We start from the raw sequence: 26,987 nt of genomic DNA on the forward strand, positions 1-26,987 counted from the left end.
TTAGAGTTGCGCCACACCTGTAACTGCAAGACTCGTAATACCAGCGGGCGTTAAAAAGCAGCGTTGGGACCTCTCAACGCTGCTTTTTAACCCTAACGCAAGACTCGTAATCTAGGCGCTAGTTAGGGTAGGTTAATTATTAGTTTAATATAGTTTAATATAATTCTAAAGGTAAGTTTAAATTTATTATAAGATAGGGATGAGTTAATATTTAATATAAAGTTAGCGGGTTGTTAGGTTTAGGGGTTAATAGTTTAATTTAGTTTATGAGTGGCGGTGGGCTCCGGGAGCGGCAGCTAGGGGTTAATTACTTTATGTAGGTGGCGGCATTGGCGGTGCAGCAGATTAGGGGTTAATAAGTATAATGTAGGTGCCGGCAGTGTAGGCGGTGGAAAATTAGGGGTGTTTAGACTCTGGGCTTATGTTAGGGTGTTAGGTGTAAACATAACTTTTATTCTCCCATAAGAATCAATGGGATATCGGGCAGCATCAAACATAAGCTTTCGCTGCTTTCAGACTCCCATTGATTCCTATGGCATTGAAAACCAGGTATGATGGGCCGCAATAGGGGCAAGCGTATCTGGTAGATTTTTGTTAACTTTCAAAAGTAGTCAGATAGTGCCGAATTTGCCTTCGGAATATCTGTAGTGACGTAAGCATCGATCTGTGTCGGACTGAGACCGGCGGATCGTATGTTACGTCACAAAATTCTACTTTTGCCGGTCTGTAGCCTTTGATAAATAAGGCAAATCAAGCTCTTCACAATTACGCTGTGGAATTCCAGCGTATTTGCGGTTGACGGCTTGATAGATAGGCCCCTTAGGCTTACTTGTTAAGGGGGTTCAGGGGATAGCAATGGAGGAGAGGAACTGGTATAAAGAAACGCTAGTGTAGGTTGTATGCATCCCTGAACAGTAGAGTCTTTGAAGCTTTCAAGCATATATATATATATATATATATATATATATATATATATATATATATATATAGTTATTGATATATATTGTACCAGAAAAATATCAGATATATGTATAAATATTTATTTATGAATAAATAGAACATATTCTTCTATGTGAAGAACATTGGAATGGTAAATATTCATATTTTCTTGTCGGGTTTGCGCAAGAGTAGGTTTTTTCCCCCCACTTCCCCCCACAATGACATACTTTAAAATGGGATCTCAGGACAGAACTCTTACTTAATGAAAATGGGTTGTTGTATCAGTCATTACATATGGACTGACAACAAGTAGAGACTGTTTCTATAGTGACAATTTTTCCAGATATAAATAGCAGTTATAAATGGAGGAGCCTCCCTTTTTAACAGTGTCCTTTCTGGCTTTCTGCAATAAATAGATGCAGATCCAGCAGCCAAAAATTAGACAGAGGAACTGCTTCTATGTTGTCCTTCCCCTTTGGTTATTCTGCATGAGAGGATATTTAATTCTGCAGCTTTCCTGTACAAATATGTTGAGTTTATGCAACACTGTAGGGGCCATCTTGGAAACCCTGCCACCATATTGGTTTGTTTTTTTAAGAAGGGAACACAGAGCTTCCATACATGATGCAGGTGGAACCATGGCCTCTCCAGGCCCCCATGTAGTGACCCCCACCACTAATTGCAGGGTCAGATGGTCCCCCCAAAGGTGTGGGTTGATGAAATTTGAGACCTCATATTGAAATTAAGGTCTTATTATTATTATTATCAGGTATTTGTAGAGTGCCAACAGATTCCGCAATGCTGTAAACATAGTCAATATACAGGATAGCTTTTGCAGAGATCAAGTGGGTAGAGGGCCCTGCCGAGAGTTTCTCTGTTGTAGTCGGCTCTTATGAAGGTGATCATAGGCATACATTCTAAGGGGTTCAAGGGGAAAGCAATGGAGTTAGGAAAGGTTAGTGTTGGTTGTAAGCATCCCTGAATAGTAGAGTTTTTAGGGAGTGCTTGAAGCTGTTAAAACTAGGGGAGAGTCTTGTGGAGCGAGGCAGGGAGTTCCACAAGATGGGGGCCAGTCTGGAGAAGTCCTGTAAACGGGAATGTGAGGAAGTAACAAGAGAGGAGGAGAGGAGGAAATCCTGAGCTGATCGAAGGGGACGGGAAGGAGAGTATCTGGAGACAAGTTCTGAGATGTAGGGGGGAGCAGTGCAGTTGAGAGCTTTGTATGTCAGAGTGAGGATTTTATGTTTAATCCTAGAGGCAAGAGAAAGCCAGTGAAGGGATTGGCAGAGAGGCACAGCAGATGAAGATCGACGAGTAAGGAAGATGAGCCTGGCAGAGGCATTCATAATGGATTGTAAAGGAGCTATGTGGCAGCTAGGTAGACCAGAGAGGATGGAGTTGCAGTAGTCGAGGCGGGAAAAGATGTAAGAGTGGATTAAAATCTTAGTTGTATCTTGTGTAAGGAAATGTCTAATTTTAGCAATGTTTTTAAGGTGGAAGCGGCAGGCTTTAGCCAAGGACTGAATGTGAGGAGTGAAGGAAAGATCTGAGACAAATGTGACCCCAAGACATCGGGAATGCGGGGTAGGAGTAATGATGGAATTATCAACAGTTATAGAAATTTTGGGGGTGGAGATATTGGAAGAAGGGGGAAAAATAAGGAGTTCAGTTTTGGAGAGATTTAGCTTAAGGTAGTGAGAGGACATCCAAGATGAGATATGAGAAAGACTGTTAGTGACACGGGTTAGTAAGGACGGAGGTAGGTCTGACCATGTGAGAGAAATTTTTTTAAATGACATTTGTGAGTGGTAAACATATTAATATATATGGGTTGTATCCCTTTAAGGAGACATTGGGATTTGTTTCATGATGAGATGCAGGTAAGTACTGAGTGTAGAGGAAATACCTGTATCTGTGTATAAATTTAATCTGTAAGGAGTCTTGTGGAATTGTGCAAGGTTGGAGCCGGTAAGAAATAATATAACAGGAGGTGTCACAATTAAAAATAGACTATTTACTGGTTACTGCAGATTTACAGACTACAAGCTTGATAGTATAAGCGAACAATTCCCAGACAGAGTAAAATGCAGAGCTTACCGCTTTGTGGAGAGCCTGATTCACTTGGAGTTTTCCGGTTAGCTGCAGCACTACACGCTGCTGAAACACGCTGAGAAGGAGAACGGCTCAGGGGAGTGACATCACTCCAGCAGCGAGGCGGAGGTTGAGTTCCAGTGGGGAAACTGGATGTTATCGTAGGATTAAAGTTGTTTCTTCCAGGTTAGTAACCCCTTAAGGCAAAATAGTGTAGGAGGTATCAGCTCTTCTGAGAGATAGTTAGTAGGTATAACTCGGAGAAAAACAGAATATGCTAATTTGCATAAGTTGGTGGCTAGGGAGGAAGCTGGATACTTCAATACCAAGCAATGATCTGAAGTATCCAGCAGAATATATAGGGCAAGTGGAATAGGAGACCTCCCCTTAAAGAGCCAGTATGTTACAGGGCTCCCCCCTAAGGACCCACTCCGAGGGTCAAGGTCTAGGACGGTCCGGATTCCTCCTATGGAAAAGGGACACCAATTTGGCAGCAGATAAATTAGCCGAAGGTTCCCAAGAGTCCTCCTCAGAAGGGAAGCCCTTCCAATGAATGAGATATTGCAAACGTCCAGAAACCTTTCTCTAATCAAGAATTGCCTCAACCTCATACTCCACATCAGGTGTAAGCGGCAGGGTCTCTGAGGAAGGGGAATGGAGGTTGCGGAGAGCTGTATAAGTCTTGAAGAAATCCACATGAAAGGTGGGATGGATTCGGAATTGCGGGGGGAGCACAAGCGTGACTGCATTTTCATTAATGATTCTGGATATAGAGAATGGACCAATGAAGAGTTTGTTAAACTTTTTACAAGGAACAGTGAGACGTAGATTTTTCATAGACAGCCAAACAAGATCTCCAACTGCATATGAGGGTGGAGGTCCGTGTCGTAGGTCATAATATTTTTTTTGTGTTTGCTGTGCTATCTTTATATTCTCCGTTAATAAGGAGAAGGTTTCTGACATAGTGTTGGTGAGGTCATTAATGACAGGACAATCACTATGGACATCTGGGTAGAGATAGAAAGTAGGATGGTACCCATAGTTTGCGAAGAAGGGAGTAGTTTTGGTGGTTGAGTGATAAGTATTGTTGTGGGCAAACTCAGCAAGCGGCAGCAATGATGACCAGTCATTGTGGTGCAGCACCTGATATATTCTTCCAACCAGGGGTTGGTTCTTTCAGTTTGTCCATTGGATTGAGGATGGAAGGCAGTGGACATTCTCTGATCAATTTTGAGACACACACACATTTGTTTGCATACTTTTAAATGGATATACTATCTGCAACAGAAGTGCAGAAAGATAACCTACAGGAGGCGCCAAGAATTCTTAAAAAATAAATTAAATTAGTGATGGTGATAGTAATGTAAAAATATAGCAACACTAGTTAATAAAAAAAATGTTAATAAAAAAAAATGTACTATAAAAGTATGCTGTGAAAATGTAAAGAGAAAAAAGGTTCAGATCTCTAAAGTGAATATCAATTCAATACAAGTGAAATAAAATGAAAAAAATAAAATTTAAATAAAAAATTAAAAAATGAGTGTTACGGATATGTGGCAGTGTCCCCGCAATAAAAAATCAAATTAAATTAGAGCATAAACCACACATAACAGATAGATGGCAAATTGTAAAATGGGTGGCAGTGTCCACACAAAGTAAGGCAAACACAAATGAGTGTTACGGATATGTGGCAATGTCCCCGCAATAATTGGTCAAAAATCAAATTAAATCAGAGCATAAACCACAAATAACAGATAAATGGCAATTGCAAATGAGAGGCAGAGTCCACACAAAGTTATGAATACAATCAGAGTTAGCTTAGAGCATATACCACATATAACGGATATGTAGCAATGTCCACACAATATTTTCCAGGCTGCTCCTCTGGTGTGTCGTGCCCTGACACAAGATGGTAATCTATAATAGAGAAGACAGAGGGAGCCACATAGTGCAGATCAATGAGTATAAAAATTGAAGAAGAGATGTATTCGTAGCAGGTATCTCACTCACTTGGTAGTAAGCACTGATGTGCAATACAAGCAGGCCGAGTCCAAAGAGTCGCTCGGCAGACTCACCAGGCACCTGGAACAGATGGTCTTTGTTGTCCCGGCAACAAGAGAATCAGGAGCGGTGCAGTTTCCAAAGGACTTCTTTGCTGTTACACAGCTATTGTTAGGAAGATAGCAGTCTCTGCTAGTTTAGCAGCAGCAGCAGCACTGAGGTCACAAGTGCATATGAACATCAAACACAGTGTAAAAAAAGCTTCAGAAATGATCAGGAGTACAGCAGCAATGAAACAGATTCAAAAGGGTTTAATACAGCATAAAAGCATATAAAAACAAGCAACGCGGTTCTCCGTGTCCCAGCACGGTTTCATCAGGCTATAAACTTAGTTAACAATGCTGCCATACTTATAACAAATACTGACCAATCCAGCTCTAATGAATTTACACACCCACATTATACACAGCTGTAGAGCATAATGATACAAAAAACCAATAAGATGGCTATTTAACTAGCAAGTTTCAGAGAGTATCATTTTAACATTCCCACAGGACAATAGAAACCAATTCAGCAGTGAAAGTGTAGTGTTATATATCAGTCGTTCATTTCTGATATAAAATGTGAACATGATGTCTCCATAGCGACCAATACACCTAACTAAAACGAGGCTAACAGCAAAAAATGAGGGCGGAATTTGTTTGCTGATGGAAATCCTATGAGTGTCCAGCAAAAATCTGAATGCAGACATTGGTGGGATTTAGATACCCTTAAAAAATATTTAAATATCAAACAAATACCAAGGGGTCTTCGTATGTTCAAAAATTGCTCATTTAAAGATAATGGAGCCCTTTTATCAGAATGGGAAGACGCTCTAAATGAGTGTTCTTTTAAACTGATTAACATTCTAATATCCCATAGAGAAAAAAATAGTAAGCGAATCTAGTATGGAGATAGAAAAAATTCAAAAACTAATATATAATGCTAAAACAGATGATAAATACACTGATTTAAATACTCTAGTATTGGATAGAGTGGATACATTTGAACAAGATATTATAAATATCAAGAATAAAAAACTAGCAAGAGATAATGATGATTACACACAGGGTGTCGTTTACACATATATGAAAGAAAAGAGAGCAGAACAGCTGCATAATAAGGAAAACAGTTCAGGGGGACATCATGTTACTAATGGATCCTCAGGAAACAGGGACTTAGATCACACTCAAGAGTGGGTCCTGGTGACCAAAAAACACTCAAAAAATTTCTATAAACATGGTCACCATAACCAACAGAATAAGTATGAAAGGAAAGAATTTCTCCACAATAATCAATACCCCTCACCCTCCATGTCTAATTTTAATAGACATCAGAGAGATAGATCATCTCTATCACCCTGTCTATCAGAGAGAGAGATCTGATCATCATTCTGGCAGTAACCAATATAATTATTAACCAAATATAGGTAGCACTACCAATATTAATAAAAATTCTTATACAAACCACTCACATGCCAGTACCTTTAAAGAAAACCATAATAACGATCACAATAGATATGGACATTCAATTAGATATGATGTCTTAAGAGAAGATAGATCGAGTAGGAATGATTTTTTTGCTCCTAGATATGAACAGAATCATACTTCCACAAACGACCAACAATATGGTCGACGCCATCACACTAACTATAGTCATAGATTCAATCATAACAACCATTCAAATATAAATTACAACTCTAATACCTACAATCAGAGACATAATCAATCTTCACATAATGATACACCGAACACATACAAATCTAATCAATCAGACACCGACCTTTCGTCAAAATTCTAATTGCAACTCCCCAAATCATGGTCCCCCATCTATTACTCGTATGAGATCTAGGTCTGATGATCAACACAATATACCATCCACATCTATGAATATAGAACCTCGCAGAGATGAGGATGTGATTGCTGATCACCAGTCTTTTTTAGACAGGCACCCCTAAACAAGGTACCATCAGCCGAAGATAGCAGAATTTCTAGAGCCTCTAGTCACGAACACCCCTTATCAGAGAGGAAAAAGGGCCCACGAAGACGTGGCAAGAGAGGACGAAAGTCAACCCTCAAAGAGAGTAGACTTCAGAGATTAACTAAGGGTATTTTTAACCTCTCTTCCCATATATTGTCAAAAGATGAAATAAGAGTTTTGGGGAAAGGGCTGTCTTTCAGCCCGACTAATTCCCACAATATGTTTGAGTTGTATGTAGACACAAATAGATTTATCCGGAAATTTTCCCTGCAGAAATATTTCGCAGAGAAAAAACTTAAAGCTGATATGTGCCCCATTTTAACTGACAATATGACTAATAGGCCGGTCTCTAACATAATTTACCATGAGCCAGAAAGCCTCACTGAACATCTAATGGATGATTACTTCCATTCTCAAATGAAACCAAAATCAAACTTTAATCCCAATCTCAATAATAATACACATATCAATCAATTTAAGGAATATGTATTAGAGGATATGGAAAAAATGCCCAAACATAAGCATCTTACTATATCTAATCTGAATTATGAGGAAAGGAATGCTTTAAAATGTTTGAAAGATAACAAACAGTTAGTGATACGTCAGGCTGATAAGGGGGCGGCATTATATTACAAGACCTAGCTGATTACCTAATAGAAGCTTGCAAAATACTTGATGACAAGAACTATTACAATAAATTGGATTCAGACCCTACTGATATGTACCTTAAAGTACATTTTGGGTACTAAGAAGGTATTTTAACAAAAGCAGAGAAAGACTATCTAATCCCTGTTAAACCCAATTGTGTTTTTTACTACCACCTTCCTAAGGTACATAAGAATGCACAATGCCCCCCGGGTAGATCCATTATTGCTGGAATAGGCAGCCTAACCGACAACATGTCAGCCTATGTAGACTTCTATCTACAGCGATATGTGCTCACGCTAGATTCTTATATAAAGGATTCTCCAGACATGATTTATAAATCGGAGAACATTACCACACATGATAATTATATATGGATATTGTGCGATGTACATTCGCTGTATTCTAATATTCAACATCAATGGGGGATCCAAGCCATCTCTAAATATCTGGCTGATGATATTTATATTCCAGACCCTCAAAAAGAATTCATTTTACAGCTAATTGATTTTATTTTACAACATAATTATTTTGTTTTTCAGGATCAATATTATTTGCAACTTAAGTGTACTGCCATGGGGACCAGGTTCGCCCCGAGTTTTGCTTTCTGGGCTCATTTGAGGATATATATATCTATAACTCGGTACATCGGGCGAACCTGGTCTTCTATGGCAGATATATTGATGATCTGTTGTTTTTGTGGAAAGGCGATACTATATCTGCAGAATCTTTTGTTGCATCTCTTAATTCCAATAATATGGGTTTGACTTTTTCAAGTAATATTGAAGAGCGATCCATGTTTTTTTTTGGATATTTGTTTGGCATTCTCATCGGACAATAGAATTATTACAACTACTCACTTCAAAACTGTAGATTGTAACAGCTATCTTAATTATAAAAGCAATCACCATAATGTCTAGAAAAATAATATACCATATAGCCAATTTAAACGAATACGTAGAAATTGTAGTCTTATGAATGACTTCAAACAGCAAAGTATTACTCTCAAAAATCGTTTTATTGAAAAAGGATATCCCGTGCATATTATTAACGATGCATATGAGCGCGCTAGAAATGACGATAGGAAATCATATTTTGGACCAAGAACTAAGCAAAATTTATATCAAGACTACCAAGCTAACTCTACTTTCATTACTAAATATAACATAAATCACCTGAGAATTAAGAACATCTTTAGGAAACACTGGGGCATTCTATGTAAAGATCCAATCCTAGGTAAATTATTAACATCTGAACCTCGATGTGTATTCAAGAGGGCACCTACCTTGAAATACCACTTGGCACCCAGTAAATAATCAATTTAAAAAAAACAAATAAATCTAATGTTGATTTCTCATCTAGTGGTAAATATTGTGTCAAAAAAGGAATAAACAAATGCTCCCTTAAGAATTGTAATATGTGCAAATGTATTAGTCCTGGATGCAGGTCTTTCTCTTCACACACCACCAATCAAAAATTCATGATCCATCAAAACCTGACTTGTACATCTATATATGTAGTCTATGTACTCACATGTAGACTTTGTGGGGTCCAGTACATAGGTCGTACATGCAGACTTATCAGAAATAGATGGAATGAACATTTCAGAAATATGAAGAAAATTTTTAAAAAACACACGGCTAGATTTAGAGTTTGGTGTTAGCCGTCAAAAGCATCGTTAAGGGGTCCTAATGCTGCTTTTTACCGCCCGCTGGTATTTAGAGTCAGCCAGGAAAGGGTCTACCACTCACTTCCTTACCGCGACTCCAGGTTACCGCAGATCCCCTTACGTCAATTGCGTATCCTATCTTTTCTATGGGATCTGCCTAACGCTGGTATTTGGAGTCTTGGAACAAGTGAGCAGTAGACCCTCTACCGACAGGGTGTTACCGAGGGGAAGAAATCCTTCGGTCAAGACTCAGACCGCGGCTGCAGTAACTGCCGTTCCTGGAGATAGAAGTGTGCAAACCTCTGCACATGTGAGTCGGCGTCTGACGTCACAGACTTCTCATCGGCTCCTCTCAGGTTGTTGTTCGCTGCTCCAGCAGCGTGGAAGAAAAACAGCTGATTTCTTCCCCTCGGTAACACCCTCTGAACACTCTCTTGACTCACGGTACAGTAAACTGTATCTATTTGTGGTATTAGTTTTTATATTTGAATCCAAGCCGTCATTTTCTTACCATTGTTCCAATACTGATGCTCATTTGCATACGACCACCTGCACTGTGACTATACATATGAACTTGGTGCTTGTCTTTATCATTAAATCCTCGCTTTTAAGTTATATTTTATGATATCAGTGTTAAGCCATATATTTTATAATATTATTGTTTTGCCACACATTTTAACATCTTTTTGATGTCAATAATTACCAATTGGTATATACAAATATTTGGTCCACTCATAGGTCTTAAACTGACTTCCCCGGCGGACTAACGACGAATGAAGGTTCCTTTAAATGACGTCATCCAAGATGGCGTCCCTCGAATTCCTATTGGCTGATAGGATTCTATCAGCCAATCGGAATTAAGGTAGGAAAAATCTGATTGGCTGATTCAATCAGCCAATCAGATTGAGCTCGCATTCTATTGGCTGATCGGAACAGCCAATAGAATGCGAGCTCAATTTGATTGGCTGATTGGATCAGCCAATCGGATTGAACTTCAATCTGATTGGCTGATTGAATCAGCCAATCAGATTTTTCCTACCTTAATTCCGATTGGCTGATAGAATCCTATCAGCCAATTGGAATTCGAGGGACGCCATCTTGGATGACGTCCCTTAAAGGAACCTTCATTCGTCATTAGTCCGTCGGGGAAGGAGGATGTTTCGCGTCGGCGGGATGAAGATGGATCCAGAAGACAGAAGATAGAAGATGCCGCTTGGAAGAAGACATCGCCCGGATGGAGGACCTCTTCTTTGCCGCTTGGATCAAGACTTCGCCCGGATGTAGGACCAGATCACCCGGATTGGATGAAGACTTCGGCTCGGCTGAGTGAAGACGACTCAAGGTAAGGAAATCTTCAGGGGGTTAGTGATATGTTTTTTTAAGGGGGGTTTGGGTGGGTTAGAATAGGGGTATGTGGGTGGTGGGTTGTAATGTTGGGGGGGTATTGTATTTTCTTTTACAGGTAAAAGAGCTGATTACTTTGGGGCAATGCCCCGCAAAAGCCCTTTTAAGGGCTGGTAATAGAGCTGATTACTTTTGTAATTTAGTTTAGGGTAGGGAATTTTATTATTTTGGGGGCCTTTTTTATTTTATTAGGGGGCTTAGATTAGGTGTAATTAGATTAAAATTCTTGTAATTTTTTTTTTTTGTAAATTAGTGAGGGGTTTTTGTATTATAGATTAGTTTATTTAATTGTATTTTAGTTTAGCTAATTGTAGATAATTTATTTAATTAATTTAATGATAGTGTAGTGTTAGGTTTAATTGTAACTTAGGTTAGGATTTATTTTACATGTAATTTTGTAATTATTTTAACTAGGTAGCTATTAAATAGTTAATAACTATTTAATAGCTATTGTACCTGGTTAAAATAAATACAAAGTTGCCTGTAAAATAAATATAAATCCTAAAATAGATACAATGTAATTATTATTCATATTGTAGCTATATTAGGGTTTATTTTCTAGGTAAGTATTTAGTTTTAAATAGGAATAATGGTTTTCATTATAGTAAATTCATTTAGTTTTATTTAAATTATATTTAATTTAGGGGGGTGTTGGGGTTAGGGTTAGACTTAGGTTTAGGGGTTAATAACTTTATTATAGTCACGGCGAGGTTGGGGTCGGGAGATTAGGGGTTAATAATTGAAGGTAGGTGGTGGCGATGTTAGGGAGGGCAGATTAGGGGTTAATAAAATTTATTATAGTGTTTGCGAGGCGGGAGTGCAGCAGTTTAGGGGTTAATACATTTATTATAGTGGCGGCAATGTCCGGTCGGCAGATTAGGGGTTAATAAAATGTATTATAGTGTTTGCGAGGCGGGAGTGCGGCAGTTTAGGGGTTAATACATTTATTATAGTGGTGGCGATGTCCGGTCGGCAGATTAGGGGTTAATAAGTGTAGGTAGGTGGCGGCGAGGTTGGGGGCGGCAGATTAAGGGTTAATAAATATAATATAGGTGTCGGCGATGTTAGGAGCAGCAGATTAGGGGTTCATAGCTATAATGTAGGTTGCGGCGGTGTCCGGAGCGGCAGATTAGGGGTTAATAGTATAATGCAGGTGTCAGCGATAGCGGAGGAGGCAGATTAAGATTTAATAAGTGTAAGATTAGGGGTGTTTAGACTTGGGGTTCATGTTAGGGTGTTAGGTGTAGACGCTGCTTTTTTGCAGGTGTTAGGTTTTTTTCAGCCAGCTCAGCCCCATTGTATCCTATGTGGAAATCGTGCACGAGCATGTTTTTCCAGCTTACCACTACCGTAGGCAACACTGGTATTGAGAGTTGAAGGGAAGGTAAATTTGGCTCAACGCTACCTTTTCTGAGGCTAACGCAGCCATTCAGACAACTCGTAATACCAGCGTTGTCTTAAGGGTGCGCTGGAAACAAAAGGCTTGTTAGCACCGCAGGTCTTTACCGACAAAACTCGTAATCTAGGCGTTAGTTTCTATTTAAGGTTACTGCACTAAACTAGTTTTCACTAGTTTGGCCCCTAGCTATACTATGACTGACTTTACCATTAACTATTCTCTATACACATATCACCTCATATGCTTTTAAGGACTCCTTTAGTTTTCATTTAAGGTCACTGCACTATATCCCACCATTAAACTCATGTTTTGATGATGGGCTTCAATACATCTATGTTATTATTATAATGTCTATTATAGACATGGAGTTTAGTTTTTATATAATGAGCACACACAATTTCTTCAATTTCTTTATTGATATTGCTTTATTAATATTCATGCTGGGCTGTTGGCACAGATGGATCACAATGTATTGCTGTTGAATTATTATTTTCACCCTGGGTTAGTCATTTTGTCATTCTAACGATGGATTATGTCTTTTCTATTAGATTACATACACTTTAGGAACCACTTCACAATTAATTGTTATATTAATGTATATTTTTGTATATTTTATATATATATTAAATGGTTCACATTTAGGAGCTATGGGCTGGGACTCTGTCTGTTTCACATAGTGCACGCCCGCCTATGCTATTACTTTTATCGTATTTTATCACACTGACGATATTGTGTTTTCGTGAACCACATATAACTCTTATATAAGAGATGACTTTAAATAGACAGTCCCTCTCAAGTTCATTACTTATCCTGTTCATTATAGGGTCATTAGGTCTTACACTCATTTTTACGCTAATATATTTTATAGATAAGATTGTCCTTTTTATTAGCCATATTCTTATTGGCAAAGTAGGTTGGGATGTGTTTTTGTATTGTTGATATATGTATCTCCCTTCATGTTTGTTTGGTCCGATATTGGCAGCTTTATCTGCCTCTCATATGAGTGCTGTGATACATCTGGTTGCTTTATAATGAATGTTGGATCGTTATGCATATGAATGTAGTTTGATGTGATCGCTCTTGGAACTAGTTTTGTATGGTGATATTTAATGAGTTCTTGTTTGAGTGGTCGGATACTGACTGTGACATTTCCTTTGAGTATGTATGTTGTGTTGAGACTGTTTACCAGGTCCCGCCCTCCTGTTTTGCCTGATTGGTCCGATATTGACTGTGCAATTTCCCTCTAGTATGTTTGTTGTGATACTTGATTGCCCCCTAAGAATGTTGTGATGCAATATATACGAACGCGGTTCAACTGTACTGTTTTTGTGGATCAATCTTGTTTAGTGCTATAGAGAGATCGCTTTGGTACTACCCCCCTTATGTTCTTATTGGCATATGTATGGTGTGTTAAACCCCTTATGAGAGTGTTTGCTGTATGATCATACACGGGATAGAGTATATATAAATGGGCTGGTATCGATCGTATGTGGAACATATCTTTGCTCTATGAAATAGAGATTGCTCATCGCTCAGCGTGACAGTTTGCTGGGACTTTTGTTTACCTTGCCATACGATTAGACTCATCACCACACCCCTCAGATTTTTGCTGGACACTCATAGGATTTCCATCAGCAAACAAATTCCGCCCCCATTTTTTGCTGTTAGCCTCGTTTTAGTTAGGTGTACTGGTCGATATGGAGACATCATGTTCACATTTTATATTATCTGAAATGAACGACCGATATATAACACTACGCTTTCACTGCTGAATTGGTTTCTATTGTCCTGTGGGAATGTTAAAATGATACTCTCTGAAACTTGCTAGTTAAATAGCCATCTTATTGGTTTTTTGTATCATTATGCTCTACAGCTGTGTATAATGTGGGTGTGTAAATTCACTAGAGCTGGATTGGTCAGTATTTGTTATAAGTATGGCAGCATTGTTAACTAAGTTTATAGCCTGATGAAACCGTGCTGGGACACGGAGAAACGCGTTGCTTGTTTTTATATGCTTTTATGCTGTATTAAACCCTTTTGAATCTGTTTCATTGCTGCTGTACTTCTGATCATTTCTGAAGCATTTGTTGCACTGTGTTTGATGTCCATATGCACTTGTGACCTAAGTGCTGCTGTTGCTGCTAAACTAGCAGACTGCTATCTTCCTAACAATAGCTGTGTAACAGCAAAGAAGTCCTTTGGAAACTGCACCGCTCCTGATTCTCTTGTTGCCGGGACAACAAAGACCATCTGTTCCAGGTGCCTGGTGAGTCTGCCGAGCGACTCTTTGGACTCGGCCTGCTTGTATTGCACATCAGTGCTTACTACCAAGTGAGTGAGATACCTGCTACGTATACATCTCTTCTTCAATTTTTATACTCATTGATCTGCACTATGTGGCGCCCTCTGTCTTCTCTGTTATATGTTTCCATACTTTGGAAGAAAACTGAGTACCTCTATCAGAGGTTATAGTGGTTGGAACACCATGAACTTTTACAACATGGCCTATTAACAGGTTAACGGTTTCAAGAGCAGTAGGCAATTGATGATATGGCACAAAGTGGGCCATTTTGGAAAATAAATCAACAATAACCATTATAGTGTTATTTTTGTCAGAAAGTGGTAAATCAACAATAAAATTGATTGTGATGTCTTTCCAAGGTCTTTCAGGGACAGGTAGAGATAATAGGTATCTTGTTGGCGTCTTCCTATCAGTCTTACATGTGGTGCAAACCTTACATGAGTCCACATAACTTTTGGTTTCCTTCTGTATGCCCGGCCACCAGTAAGATCTTTTGATTAATTCGGAAGTTCTATTCATCACTCTATGACTGGATAGGTGAGAATCATGACAGGTAGAAAGAATATGTTCTCTAAGAGGAGGAGGTATATAAAGTTTGGTATCATGGTATAAAAACCCATCAGTCCCTTTTTGCAAATTATGTTGTTGAGCTGCGGAGTGATCAGCCGATTGCAGTTCTAGTAAACTTTGTGGAGTGATAGTTAATGTGCCTAGGATGTTGTCTAAAGGGATGAGTGGTTCATTCTTTAAATTTGTTTCTGGGTGATTAGGGAGTTTAGATAATATATCAGCCTTAGTGTTTTTATGGCTGGCCTATATGTGATAACATAATGGAACCTTGAAAAGAATAGGCTCCGCCTTACTTGTCTTGAGGTTAAAGTACGAGATGTTTTAAGAAATTCAAGATTACGATGGTCTGTGAATATGATAATCGGTTCCTTGGTACCCTCAAGTAAATTTCTCCAGTTTTCAAGTGAACTTTTCATAGCTAAAAGCTCTTTCTCACCGACATGATAGTTCAATTCTGAAGGAGTTAATACACGTGAAAAATATGCAACTGGATGCAATATATTTGGGGACGGGTCTTTTTGGGACAGTATTGCACCAATAGCATAGAATGATGCATCTACTTCTAGAGTAAACTGGAGCTGAGGGTTGGGATATGATAGTATGGGTGCAGTAGTGAATGCCTTCTTTAGGTAAGTGAAAGCCTTTTCTGCTGCACTATTCCATTTGAGTGGGGAATCTGTTTTAGTAAGGTTAGTTAGAGGTTTAGCAATTGCAGAAAAGTTATTGATAAACTTTCTGTAGAAATTAGAGAAACCTAGACATTTCTGCACTTGTTTTCTGGTTTTAAGTAGGGGCCAGTCTAATATAGTTTGAATTTTGGATTGTTCCATGTATATACCCCTAGATGAAATGTGATATCCTAGGAAGGTTATGTCAGATGAGTGGAAGGTACATTTTTCTGGCTTTACGTATAGCTGATGGGCCTGTAATCTCGAGAGAACAGTCTTAAAGTGTTTGATGTGGTCTGTTATATTAGATGAAAATATTAATATATCATCTAAATAGATAACTAGGAATGTGTCCAAAAGATTTCGAAATACATCGTTGATGAACCTTTGGAAAGTGGCGGGGGCATTACACAACCCAAAAGGCATCACTGTGTATTCGAACAGCCCATATCTAGTGCGGAAAGCAGTCAGCCACTCATCACCAGAGCGTACACGGATTAGATTATAAGCTCCTCTTAGATCGAGTTTGGTGTATATAGAGGACCCGTGTAACCTTTCAATCAGCTCTGGGATGAGTGGCAATGGGTATGTAGTTTTGTCTTTGTTTTTGACAAAAAAGATACCTGCCCCTGCCGGAGAGGTAGAGGGCCTAATAAACCCTTTCCTAAGATTTTCAGTGATATACTCCTTCAATTTGTCCAGTTCTGGTTTTGAGAGTGGGAATATGTGCCCGTACGGAACTGTGGCCCCAGGTACCAACTCTATAGGGCAATCATAATCCCTATGAGGTGGTAAAGTTTCCGCCTCTTTCTTGTTGAAAACTTGTGCAACATCTGAATAAACATGAGGTATTTGGTTTTCTGAGATATGCAGAAATGGATGTGATGGAAAACAAGTGGAGGCACAATATGGTGACTTAAATTCTAATGTTTTTTCTGCCCAGTGTATGAGGGGCTGATGTTTACTTAACCAATGTAAGCCTAATACCGTAGTACTGGGAAGATGGGTGAGTTTATTATGTCAAAGGAAATTAATTCTTGGTGTGAATTGTGTGTGGTAGTCAACAAGGGTATGGTTTGGTGTGTAATGGGTCCAGACTCTAGTTGCTTACCATAAATTAAACGCAGAGATGGGTTTTTTCTTTTCAACTATAGGTATTTTATTTTGTTTCACAACACTCAAATCAATATAACTGGCGTAAGCTCCAGAATCCAAAACGGCGTCAAGACTGTGACGGTGTTGCCCCCACTGTAATGAAACAGTAATACGGAAATAAGCAGGATTCTGGGTTGTTAAAGAAATAAGTGATTCTGAAGAAAATGTCTTACCTAATTTTTGTCGTCTTAATGACGGACAATCAGGAACTGAATGTTCCTTAGAAGCACATTAGAGACAAAGACCCTTTTCTTTTCTACGAAGCTTTTCTTCTGGTGATAGTGGTCCTTTTATGAAGCCAATATCCATAGCTTCTTCTGTGTTTTTTATTGCATGTGTATAGGGTTTGTGGAAGGTATTTTTTGGGTAGGGATCAGAGTTGAACTTTTCCTGTTTCCTTTCTCTAATACGCCTATCTATTTTAATAGCTAGAGACATTAGTGCTTCCAATGTTTCTGGGATGTCTAACCTGGCTAGTTCATCCTTAATATTATTGCACAAACCAATTCGAAATTGTTTTTTTTAGAGAAATCTGATTCCATTGAGAATCTTGTTGCCATATCTTAAATTCTGAAATGTATTCTTCAACTGGCCGTCTGTTTTGTTTTAGTATCAGCTGTAAGCTGCTTATGTGGATCCTCATATAGATCAGACATAGCCTTGAAGAACTCAGTTACAGAATTCAGGATAGGGTCATCATTTTCTAGGAGCATATCTGCCCATAGCCTGGGCTCACCTCTTAAAAAAGATATAACTATGAGGACTTTTATGCGGTCATTAGGAAATGTTTTAGGTTTAAGAGTAAGAAACAGCTTGCATGCATTATGAAATTGTCTATAAGTTTTTCTATCCCCAAAAAATTTATCAGGTGGTGAGATCAGTGGGTTAGGACTATTGCTTTCAGGGGGTTTTACAGCACTTAAACCTTCTTTTATTATATTGCTAAGTGCAAGATTTTCTACTTGGAGCTCTCTCAAACCCTGAGTTAACTGGTCTACTTTATGAGATAAGTCCATGACATGTGCGGTAATATCCCCAGAATTCATCATGTTGTTCTGATGTCTTGTGCGGCTTGGTATTCTGTAACATAAAGCCTCAGTTTATCCCTCACAGTGACCCTGTGAGAGTAAAATTTATAAATGACATTTGTGAGTGGTAAACATATTAATATATATGGGCTGTATCCCTTTAAGGAGACATTGGGATTTGTTGCATGATGAGATGCAGGTAAGTACTGAGTGTAGAAGAAATACCTGTATCTGCGTATGAATTTAATCTGTAAGGAGTCTTGTGGAATTGTTCAAGGTTGGAGCCGCTAAGAAATAATATAACAGGAGGTGTCACAATTAAAAACAGACTACTTACTGGTTACTGCAGATTTACAGACTACAAGCTTGATAGTATAAGCGAACAATTCCCAGACAGAGTAAGATGCAGAGCTTACCGCTTTGTGGAGAGTCTGATTCACTTGGAGTTTTCCGGTTAGCTGCAGCACTACACGCTGCTGAAACACGCTGAGAAGGAGAACGGCTTAGGGGAGTGACGTCACTCCAGCAGTGAGGTGGATGTCGAGTTCCGGTGGGGAAACTGGATGTTATTGTAGGATTAAAGTTGTTTCTTCCAGGTTAGTAACCCCTTAAGGCAAAATAGTGTAGGAGGTATCAGCTCTTCTGAGAGATAGTTAGTAGGTATAACTCGGAGAAAAACGGAATATGCTAATTTGCATAAGTTGGTGGCTAGGGAGGAAGCTGGATACTTCAATACCAAGCAATGATCTGAAGTATCCAGCAGAATATATAGGGCAAGTGGAATAGGAGACCTCCCCTTAAAGAGCCACTATGTTACAGGTGCAGAGAGGTAGATTTGGGTGTCATCATGATATTGAAGCCCATGGGACTTTATTAAGGAACCTAATGATGACGTGTAGATTGAAAAGAGAAGGGGACCGAGGACAAAGCCTTGAGGTACCCCAACAGAAAGTGGTAACGGGGCAGAGGATGCTCCAGAGAAGGCTACACTAAATGTATGGTTAGTTAGATAGGAAGAGAACCACAAAAGAGCTGTGTCACAGATGCCGAAGGATTGGAGGGTTTGGAGCAGAAGAGGGTGGTCAACAGTGTCAAAGGCTGCAGACAGGTCAAGGAGGATAAGCAGAGAGAAGTGGCCTTTGGATTTTGCTTTGTTAACCTTGACAATTGCTGTCTCTGTAGAGTGATGGGGACAAAATCCAGATTGCAGTGGGACAAGAAGAGATTTTAGAGTAAGGAAGTGGGATAGACGTGCGTATACCAGCTTTTCTAGGAGCTTTGAGGCAAGAGGGAGTAGGGAAATAGGGCAGTAGTTGGATGGGGAGGTTGGATCGAGGGAAGGTTTTTTGAGGATAGGTGTGACCAGTGCATGTTTTAGAGATGAAGGAAATGTACCAGTGCTGAGGGAGAGGTTGAAAATGTGTGTGAGTATGGGGGTGAGGGTAGAAGAGAGGGAGAAGAGTAGCTGTGAGGGGATGGGGTCGAGAGGACAGGTAGTGAGGTTGGAGGACAGTATAAGGGCAGAAACTTCATCCTCGTTAACAGGGGCAAAAGAGCTGCATTTTTTGATATTTGGGTTTTGGATGATTGTGAGCTTTTGAGAGGGTGGGATATTGGTAGTATGTTGAGAGCTGATTTCACTTCTGATGGAGTCAATTTTGTTTTTGAAGTGGCTGGCAAAATCTTAAGCTGAGAGAGAGGTTGTATTAGGAGGTGGGGGTGGGCGGAGAAGAGTATTGAACGTGGAGAACAGACGTTTTGAGTTAGAGGAAAGAGTAGAGATGAGATTAGAGGAGTATTGTTGCTTATAAAGATTAAGGGCAGAGTAGAAGGAGTTCAGGATGAACTTGTAGTGAAGAAAGTCAGCTGAACTCCGACATTTCCTCCAGTGTCGCTCAGCAGTACGGGAACATCTGCGTAGGTACCATGTCAGAGGAGTATGCCGGGGCTGAGGATGAGAGTGTGGTTTCAGAGCTATGGTTGGAGGGGCCAGAGTGTCAATGACCGATGTAAGGGTGGAGTTATTGTGGTAGATAGATTGGTCAGGGCAGGAAAAGGAGGTGATGGATGAGAGGAGAGGTTTGAGAGAGCTGGTGAGCTGTTGCAGATCTAGTGACTTAGTGCTTCTGTGAAGTTTGGTGTGAGGTGTAGAGGGAGGGGGAGTTGTAGGTAAGGAAGTGATGTTGTAAGTTAGGAGATGGTGGTCAGAGAGAGGAAAATGGGAGTTTGTTAAATTTGAGATAGTGCATCGATAGGTGAAAATCAGGTCAAGGGAATGACCATCTTTGTGAGTGGGAGAGTTAGTCCATTGTGACAGGCCGGAAGAGGAAGTGAGTTGTAGAAGTTGTTTTGCAGAGGAGACAGTGGGATTGTCAAGAGGGATGTTAAAGTCACCAAGAATGAGGGCAGGGGTGTCTGAGGAAAGGAAATAAGGAAGCCCGGCAGCAAAGTGATCTAAAAATTGAGTTGAGGAGCCAGGGGGGGCGGTATATGACTGCAACACATATAGAGAGGGGAGAGAATAACCGAATCATGTGTGCTGCAAATGAAGAAAATGTGAGTGAAGAGAAGGGCTGTATTTGTTGAAAGGTGCAACAAGAGGAAAGTAAAATACCAACACCACCTGGTCAAACTTATTCTAAGTGTGTTTGAGTATAATTATAAAGAAATAAGCAGCTTTTGTTTCTGAGTTATGTTGTATAATTATTTATGCAAATGTATGTTAATGAGCATGGTCAGTATTTTTTCCAAGAAAGTTGACAATCCTAGTTACGCTCTTGTTTATTACTGTTACAAAATACACTACCTGCCAGTAACATAAATATTTTTGTTCAATATAAACTTTGTTCTTAATGCCAGGTTTTGTTTACCACTGCAAAATAACCTAGGTCATCATAAGATTTATATACTTTGGTTCCTTTTATTTAAAGCATTTTAATTAGTATATGATCACAAGCCTTGAGTTATGAAGAGCTAATTCAGTTGTTAAAGGGACATTGATTTTGACTCAAATTTAAATTCCTCATACAATGTTTAATTTATTATAGTAGAAAAGAAAAACTATATTTATTACATGCTTTTGATGTTATTTGCCTCAAATTTTTTGCTGCAAATTTGGAGGGCTCCCTCTTTCCAAAATGGAGTATCACTTTGTGTGGCTTAATGGACATGAACAGTAGCACACACAGCAGGGAAGAAGCACTTGAAGCAACTGGTTTCTGGCTTGGATAAACTTGTATGCAATCGATATGGCGCCCATCGTTCTTAGTGACACGATCTGCCGTTTGTTGTTTGCCAATCAGGGTACACGTCTACAGGTTTTCAGCTCCGTGAGCCTTTATCATGAGTACCTGATTGGCATTTGGGACTCCTTTAATAGCATAACAAATTATTCTATTCTATGTTCCTTATTTTCTTACTTGAAAATCAATTCTAAAGATTCTCTATAGTCCTTTACTCCACAATTGCAAATTCAACAGTTTTAGAAGTAACAGTATTTATTCTTGTATTTATTACAGTCAGTATAAAGGTACTTATACATAATGCACTTCCTATTAGGAGAACAGAAAAATGTCTTATCCAGATGTTTTACCACTTTAAAATCCATAGGTAGCTTTTTGCCTTAACATATAAATGTAAAAAATAATTTATCTTTAAAAAACTGTTGTTTAAAATGTTCTTAAATAAATATTATAAAGGGGATTGAACTCTGGTTCTTGCATTCACAGCTTTAGCAATAAAAAATAATTTCCATATTCATACATTTGTAAGATTATCCTAACCACTAACCTATAGTATCAGGTTAACCTGTTGATTGTTATAACAATAAAATTTGTCAAAAACTGGGTTCATATTTTTATGCTTACAGTATGTGTTATACAAAATTGTGATTTAATTTCAAATTATACTTAAAGTGAAGGTAAACTTTGATGAATGAAAGCCCGTTTTTTAAAAATACTATTAAAAACAGGGGCACTTTCATTCATCAAAGTTTAGAAAGCAGCCTTTTGTTTACAAACTTACCTCTCTTCTTTTCACAGCCAGAGCAGCTTCCCCCACACGGAGATCCTCTCTTCACACATCAGCAATGACTAATCCGGCTTCCTCCAATCACGGCATGGCCTCAGGCAATAACTCCCCTGGGGGGAAAGCTGTGATTGGAGGAAGCCATATTAGTCATTAATGACGTGTGAAGAGATCTCCAGGTGGGGGAAGCTGCTCTGGCTGTGAGAAGAACAAAGGTAAGTTTTTAATCAAAATGGCTGCTTTCTAAACTTTGATGAATGAAAGTGCCCCTGTTTTTAATAGTATTTTCAAAAAACGTGCTTTCATTCATCAAAGTTTGCCTTCACTTTAATTAGCAGTATGAAAAATGTTAATACAAAGTATAATTGATACTAGATTTTGTTTATAGGTCTATATTTAGTATTCAAACTCACAGTTTTATTCCCTTTTCTATAAAGTATATATATATATATATATATATATATATATATATATATATATATATATATATATATTTATTTATTTACACAATATCCCTAGGTCTAACCTTTGATGAGTATGTAAATCTATGCAATATTGTAAGTTTATTTAAAGAACAGATATCATTTTAGCAGAGTTAATGCTTATAGAGATGGACTGTGGTTACTAACAGACATGAAAATACCAAATAAGAGTTTTCAGTTTGTTTTTGTTTTTTTCACAACAATCAATACATCCATATTATCTTTCATAAAATAAGTTAAGATCAAGTTCCGCGTTTAAGCCTGATGGATGCAGGGTCTCAAATTCATATATAAGTTTGGCTTCATTCATAAGAATATTTTTTTTAAAGTTCCCCTTTCTTCCATCTGGCTTAACTTTTTAAATACCCAAATATTTCATTTCTCTGTTGTTTCTTCCATGGACCTCCCTAAAGTGTTTTTACAGGACAGTATCTGTGTTCCCTTTTTCTATCTGCCAGATGTGTTTGCTCATTCTATCTCTTAACTGTCTGCTTGTTTCCCCTAAATACTGAAATTTACATGAGCATTGTAGTAGGTATATCATGTTCCTATCTGTACATTGTATTGTATCTTTGATTCTAAAAAGCCTATTTGTTTTTGTTATCCATATTTCTTTTTTTATTTTTACTGAATTTACAAGATTTGCCACCGTGACATGGAAAGTATACCTCTATGTTCCCACTTTTAGATTGGTCTGTTCTTTATTTTTAGCTTTTGTTCTAAATTCACTTGGTATGAAGATATTTTAGAAATTGTTTGCCTTCTTCAAAATAATTTTTGGGTTAATATCAACTACCTCTCCTACGGCTAGATTTGGAGTTTGGCGGTAAAAGGGCTGTTAACGCTCCGCGGGCTTTTTTCTGGCCGCACCATAAATTTAACTCTGGTATCGAGAGTTCAAACAAATGCTGCGTTAGGCTCCAAAAAAGGAGCGTAGAGCATTTTTACCGCAAATACAACTCTCGATACCAGAGTTGCTTACGGACGCGGCCGGCCTCAAAAACGTGCTCATGCACGATTCTCCCATAGGAAACAATGGGGCTGTTTGAGCTGAAAAAAAACCTAACACCTGCAAAAAAGCAGCGTTCAGCTCCTAACGCAGCCCCATTGTTTCCTATGGGGAAACACTTCCTACGTCTGCACCTAACACTCTAACATGTACCCCGAGTCTAAACACCCCTAACCTTACACTTATTAACCCCTAATCTGCCGCCCCCGCTATCGCTGACCCCTGCATTACACTTTTAACCCCTAATCTGCCGCTCCGTAAACCGCCGCCACCTACGTTATCCCTATGTACCCCTAATCTGCTGCCCTAACATCGCCGACCCCTATGTTATATTTATTAACCCCTAATCTGCCCCCCACAACGTCGCCGACACCTACCTACACTTATTAACCCCTAATCTGCCGACCGGACCTGAGCGCTACTATAATAAAGTTATTAACCCCTAATCCGCCTCACTAACCCTATCATAAATAGTATTAACCCCTAATCTGCCCTCCCTAACATTGCCGACACCTACCTTCAATTATTAACCCCTAATCTGCCGACCGGAGCTCACCGCTATTCTAATAAATGTATTAACCCCTAAAGCTAAGTCTAACCCTAACACTAACACCCCCCTAAGTTAAATATAATTTTTATCTAACGAAATAAATTAACTCTTATTAAATAAATGATTCCTATTTAAAGCTAAATACTTACCTGTAAAATAAATCCTAATATAGCTACAATATAAATTACATTTATATTATAGCTATTTTAGGATTAATATTTATTTTACAGGTAACTTTGTATTTATTTTAACCATGTACAATAGCTATTAAATAGTTAAGAACTATTTAATAGTTACCTAGTTAAAATAATTACAAATTTACCTGTAAAATAAATCCTAACCTAAGTTATAATTAAACTACCTACAATTACCTACAATTAACCTAACACTACACTATCAATAAATTAATTAAACACAATTGCTACAAATAAATACAATTAAATAAACTATCTAAAGTACAAAAAATAAAAAAGAACTAAGTTACAGAAAATAAAAAAATATTTACAAACATAAGAAAAATATTACAACAATTTTAAACTAATTACACCTACTCTAAGCCCCCTAATAAAATAACAAAGACCCCCAAAATAAAAAATTCCCTACCCTATTCTAAAATACAAAAATTACAAGCTCTTTTACCTTACCAGCCCTGAACAGGGCCCTTTGCGGGGCATGCCCCAAGAATTTCAGCTCTTTTGCCTGTAAAAAAAAACATACAATACCCCCCCCCAACATTACAACCCACCACCCACATACCCCTAATCTAACCCAAACCCCCCTTAAATAAACCTAACACTAAGCCCCTGATGATCTTCCTACCTTGTCTTCACCATGCCAGGTTCACCGATCCGTCCTGGCTCCAAGATCTTCATCCAACCCAAGCGGGGGCTAGACATCCACTGAAGAAGTCCAGAAGAGGGTCCAAAGTCTTCCTCCTATCCGGCAAGAAGAGGACATCCGGACCGGCAAACATCTTCTCCAAGCGGCATCTTCTATGTTCTTCCATCCGATGACGACCGGCTCCATCTTGAAGACCTCCAGCGCGGATCCATCCTCTTCTTCCGACGACTAGACGACGAATGACGGTTCCTTTAAGGGACGTCATCCAAGATGGCGTCCCTCGAATTCCGATTGGCTGATAGGATTCTATCAGCCAATCGGAATTAAGGTAGGAATTTTCTGATTGGCTGATGGAATCAGCCAATCAGAATCAAGTTCAATCCGATTGGCTGATCCAATCAGCCAATCAGATTGAGCTCGCATTGTATTGGCTGATCGGAACAGCCAATAGAATGCGAGCTCAATCTGATTGGCTGATTGGATCAGCCAATCGGATTGAACTTGATTCTGATTGGCTGATTCCATCAGCCAATCAGAAAATTCCTACCTTAATTCCGATTGGCTGATAGAATCCTATCAGCCAATCGGAATTCGAGGGACGCCATCTTGGATGACGTCCCTTAAAGGAACCGTCATTCGTCGTCTAGTCGTCGGAAGAAGAGGATGGATCCGCGCTGGAGGTCTTCAAGATGGAGCCGGTCGTCATCGGATGGAAGAACATAGAAGATGCCGCTTGGAGAAGATGTTTGCCGGTCCGGATGTCCTCTTCTTGCCGGATAGGAGGAAGACTTTGGACCCTCTTCTGGACTTCTTCAGTGGATGTCTAGCCCCCGCTTGGGTTGGATGAAGATCTTGGAGCCAGGACGGATCGGTGAACCTGGCATGGTGAAGACAAGGTAGGAAGATCATCAGGGGCTTAGTGTTAGGTTTATTTAAGGGGGGTTTGGGTTAGATTAGGGGTATGTGGGTGGTGGGTTGTAATGTTGGGGGGGGGGTATTGTATGTTTTCTTTTACAGGCAAAAGAGCTGAACTTCTTGGGGCATGCCCCGCAAAGGGCCCTGTTCAGGGCTGGTAAGGTAAAAGAGCTTGTAACTTTTTAAATTTAGAATAGGGTAGGGAATTTTTTATTTTGGGGGTCTTTGTTATTTTATTAGGGGGCTTAGAGTAGGTGTAATTAGTTTAAAATTGTTGTAATATTTTTCTTATGTTTGTAAATATTTTTTTTTTTTCTGTAACTTAGTTCTTTTTTATTTTTTGTACTTTAGATAGTTTATTTAATTGTATTTATTTGTAGCAATTGTGTTTAATTAATTTATTGATAGTGTAGTGTTAGGTTAATTGTAGGTAATTGTAGGTAGTTTATTTAATTATTTTATTGATAGGGTAGTGTTAGGTTTAATTATATCTTAGGTTAGGATTTATTTTACAGGTAAATTTGTAATTATTTTAACTAGGTAACTATTAAATAGTTCTTAACTATTTAATAGCTATTGTACCTGGTTAAAATAAATACAAAGTTACCTGTAAAATAAATATTAATCCTAAAATAGCTATAATATAAATGTAATTTATATTGTAGCTATATTAGGATTTATTTTACAGGTAAGTATTTAGCTTTAAATAGGAATCATTTATTTAATAAGAGTTAATTTATTTCGTTAGATAAAAATTATATTTAACTTAGGGGGGTGTTAGTGTTAGGGTTAGACTTAGCTTTAGGGGTTAATACATTTATTAGAATAGCGGTGAGCTCCGGTCGGCAGATTAGGGGTTAATAATTGAAGGTAGGTGTCGGCGATGTTAGGGAGGGCAGATTAGGGGTTAATACTATTTATGATAGGGTTAGTGAGGCGGATTAGGGGTTAATAACTTTATTATAGTAGCGCTCAGGTCCGCTCGGCAGATTAGGGGTTAATAAGTGTAGGTAGGTGTCGGCGACGTTGTGGGGGGCAGATTAGGGGTTAATAAATATAACATAGGGGTCGGCGATGTTAGGGGCAGAAGATTAGGGGTACATAGGGATAACGTAGGTGGCGGCGATTTGCGGTCGGAAGATTAGGGGTTAATTATTTTAAGTAGCTTGCGGCGACGTTGTGTGGGGCAAGTTAGGGGTTAATAAATATAATATAGGGGTCGGCGGGGTTAGGGGCAGCAGATTAGGGGTACATAAGTATAACGTAGGTGGCGGT

The 26,987-nt window shown here is 38.8% G+C and overlaps 1 protein-coding gene across 1 annotated transcript in view; it reads right to left on the reverse strand.

Annotated features, from left to right (window-relative positions):
• Positions 1–3,615: 3,615 nt before the first annotated feature.
• The window catches only part of LOC128664079 (sodium- and chloride-dependent neutral and basic amino acid transporter B(0+)-like), a 192,865-nt gene continuing 169,493 nt past the window's right edge, over positions 3,616–26,987 (reverse strand). Inside the window, exons 15-17 of the mRNA XM_053718760.1 lie at positions 18,116–18,177; positions 15,353–16,567; positions 3,616–4,037 (exon numbers count right to left, since the gene is read on the reverse strand). Of these exons, the coding sequence (XP_053574735.1) occupies positions 3,616–4,037; positions 15,353–16,567; positions 18,116–18,177 (1,699 nt within the window). The remainder of the gene's footprint in view (positions 4,038–15,352; positions 16,568–18,115; positions 18,178–26,987) is intronic.

Source organism: Bombina bombina, chromosome 1 (assembly GCF_027579735.1).
Source record: "Bombina bombina isolate aBomBom1 chromosome 1, aBomBom1.pri, whole genome shotgun sequence".
NCBI lineage: Eukaryota > Metazoa > Chordata > Amphibia > Anura > Bombinatoridae > Bombina > Bombina bombina.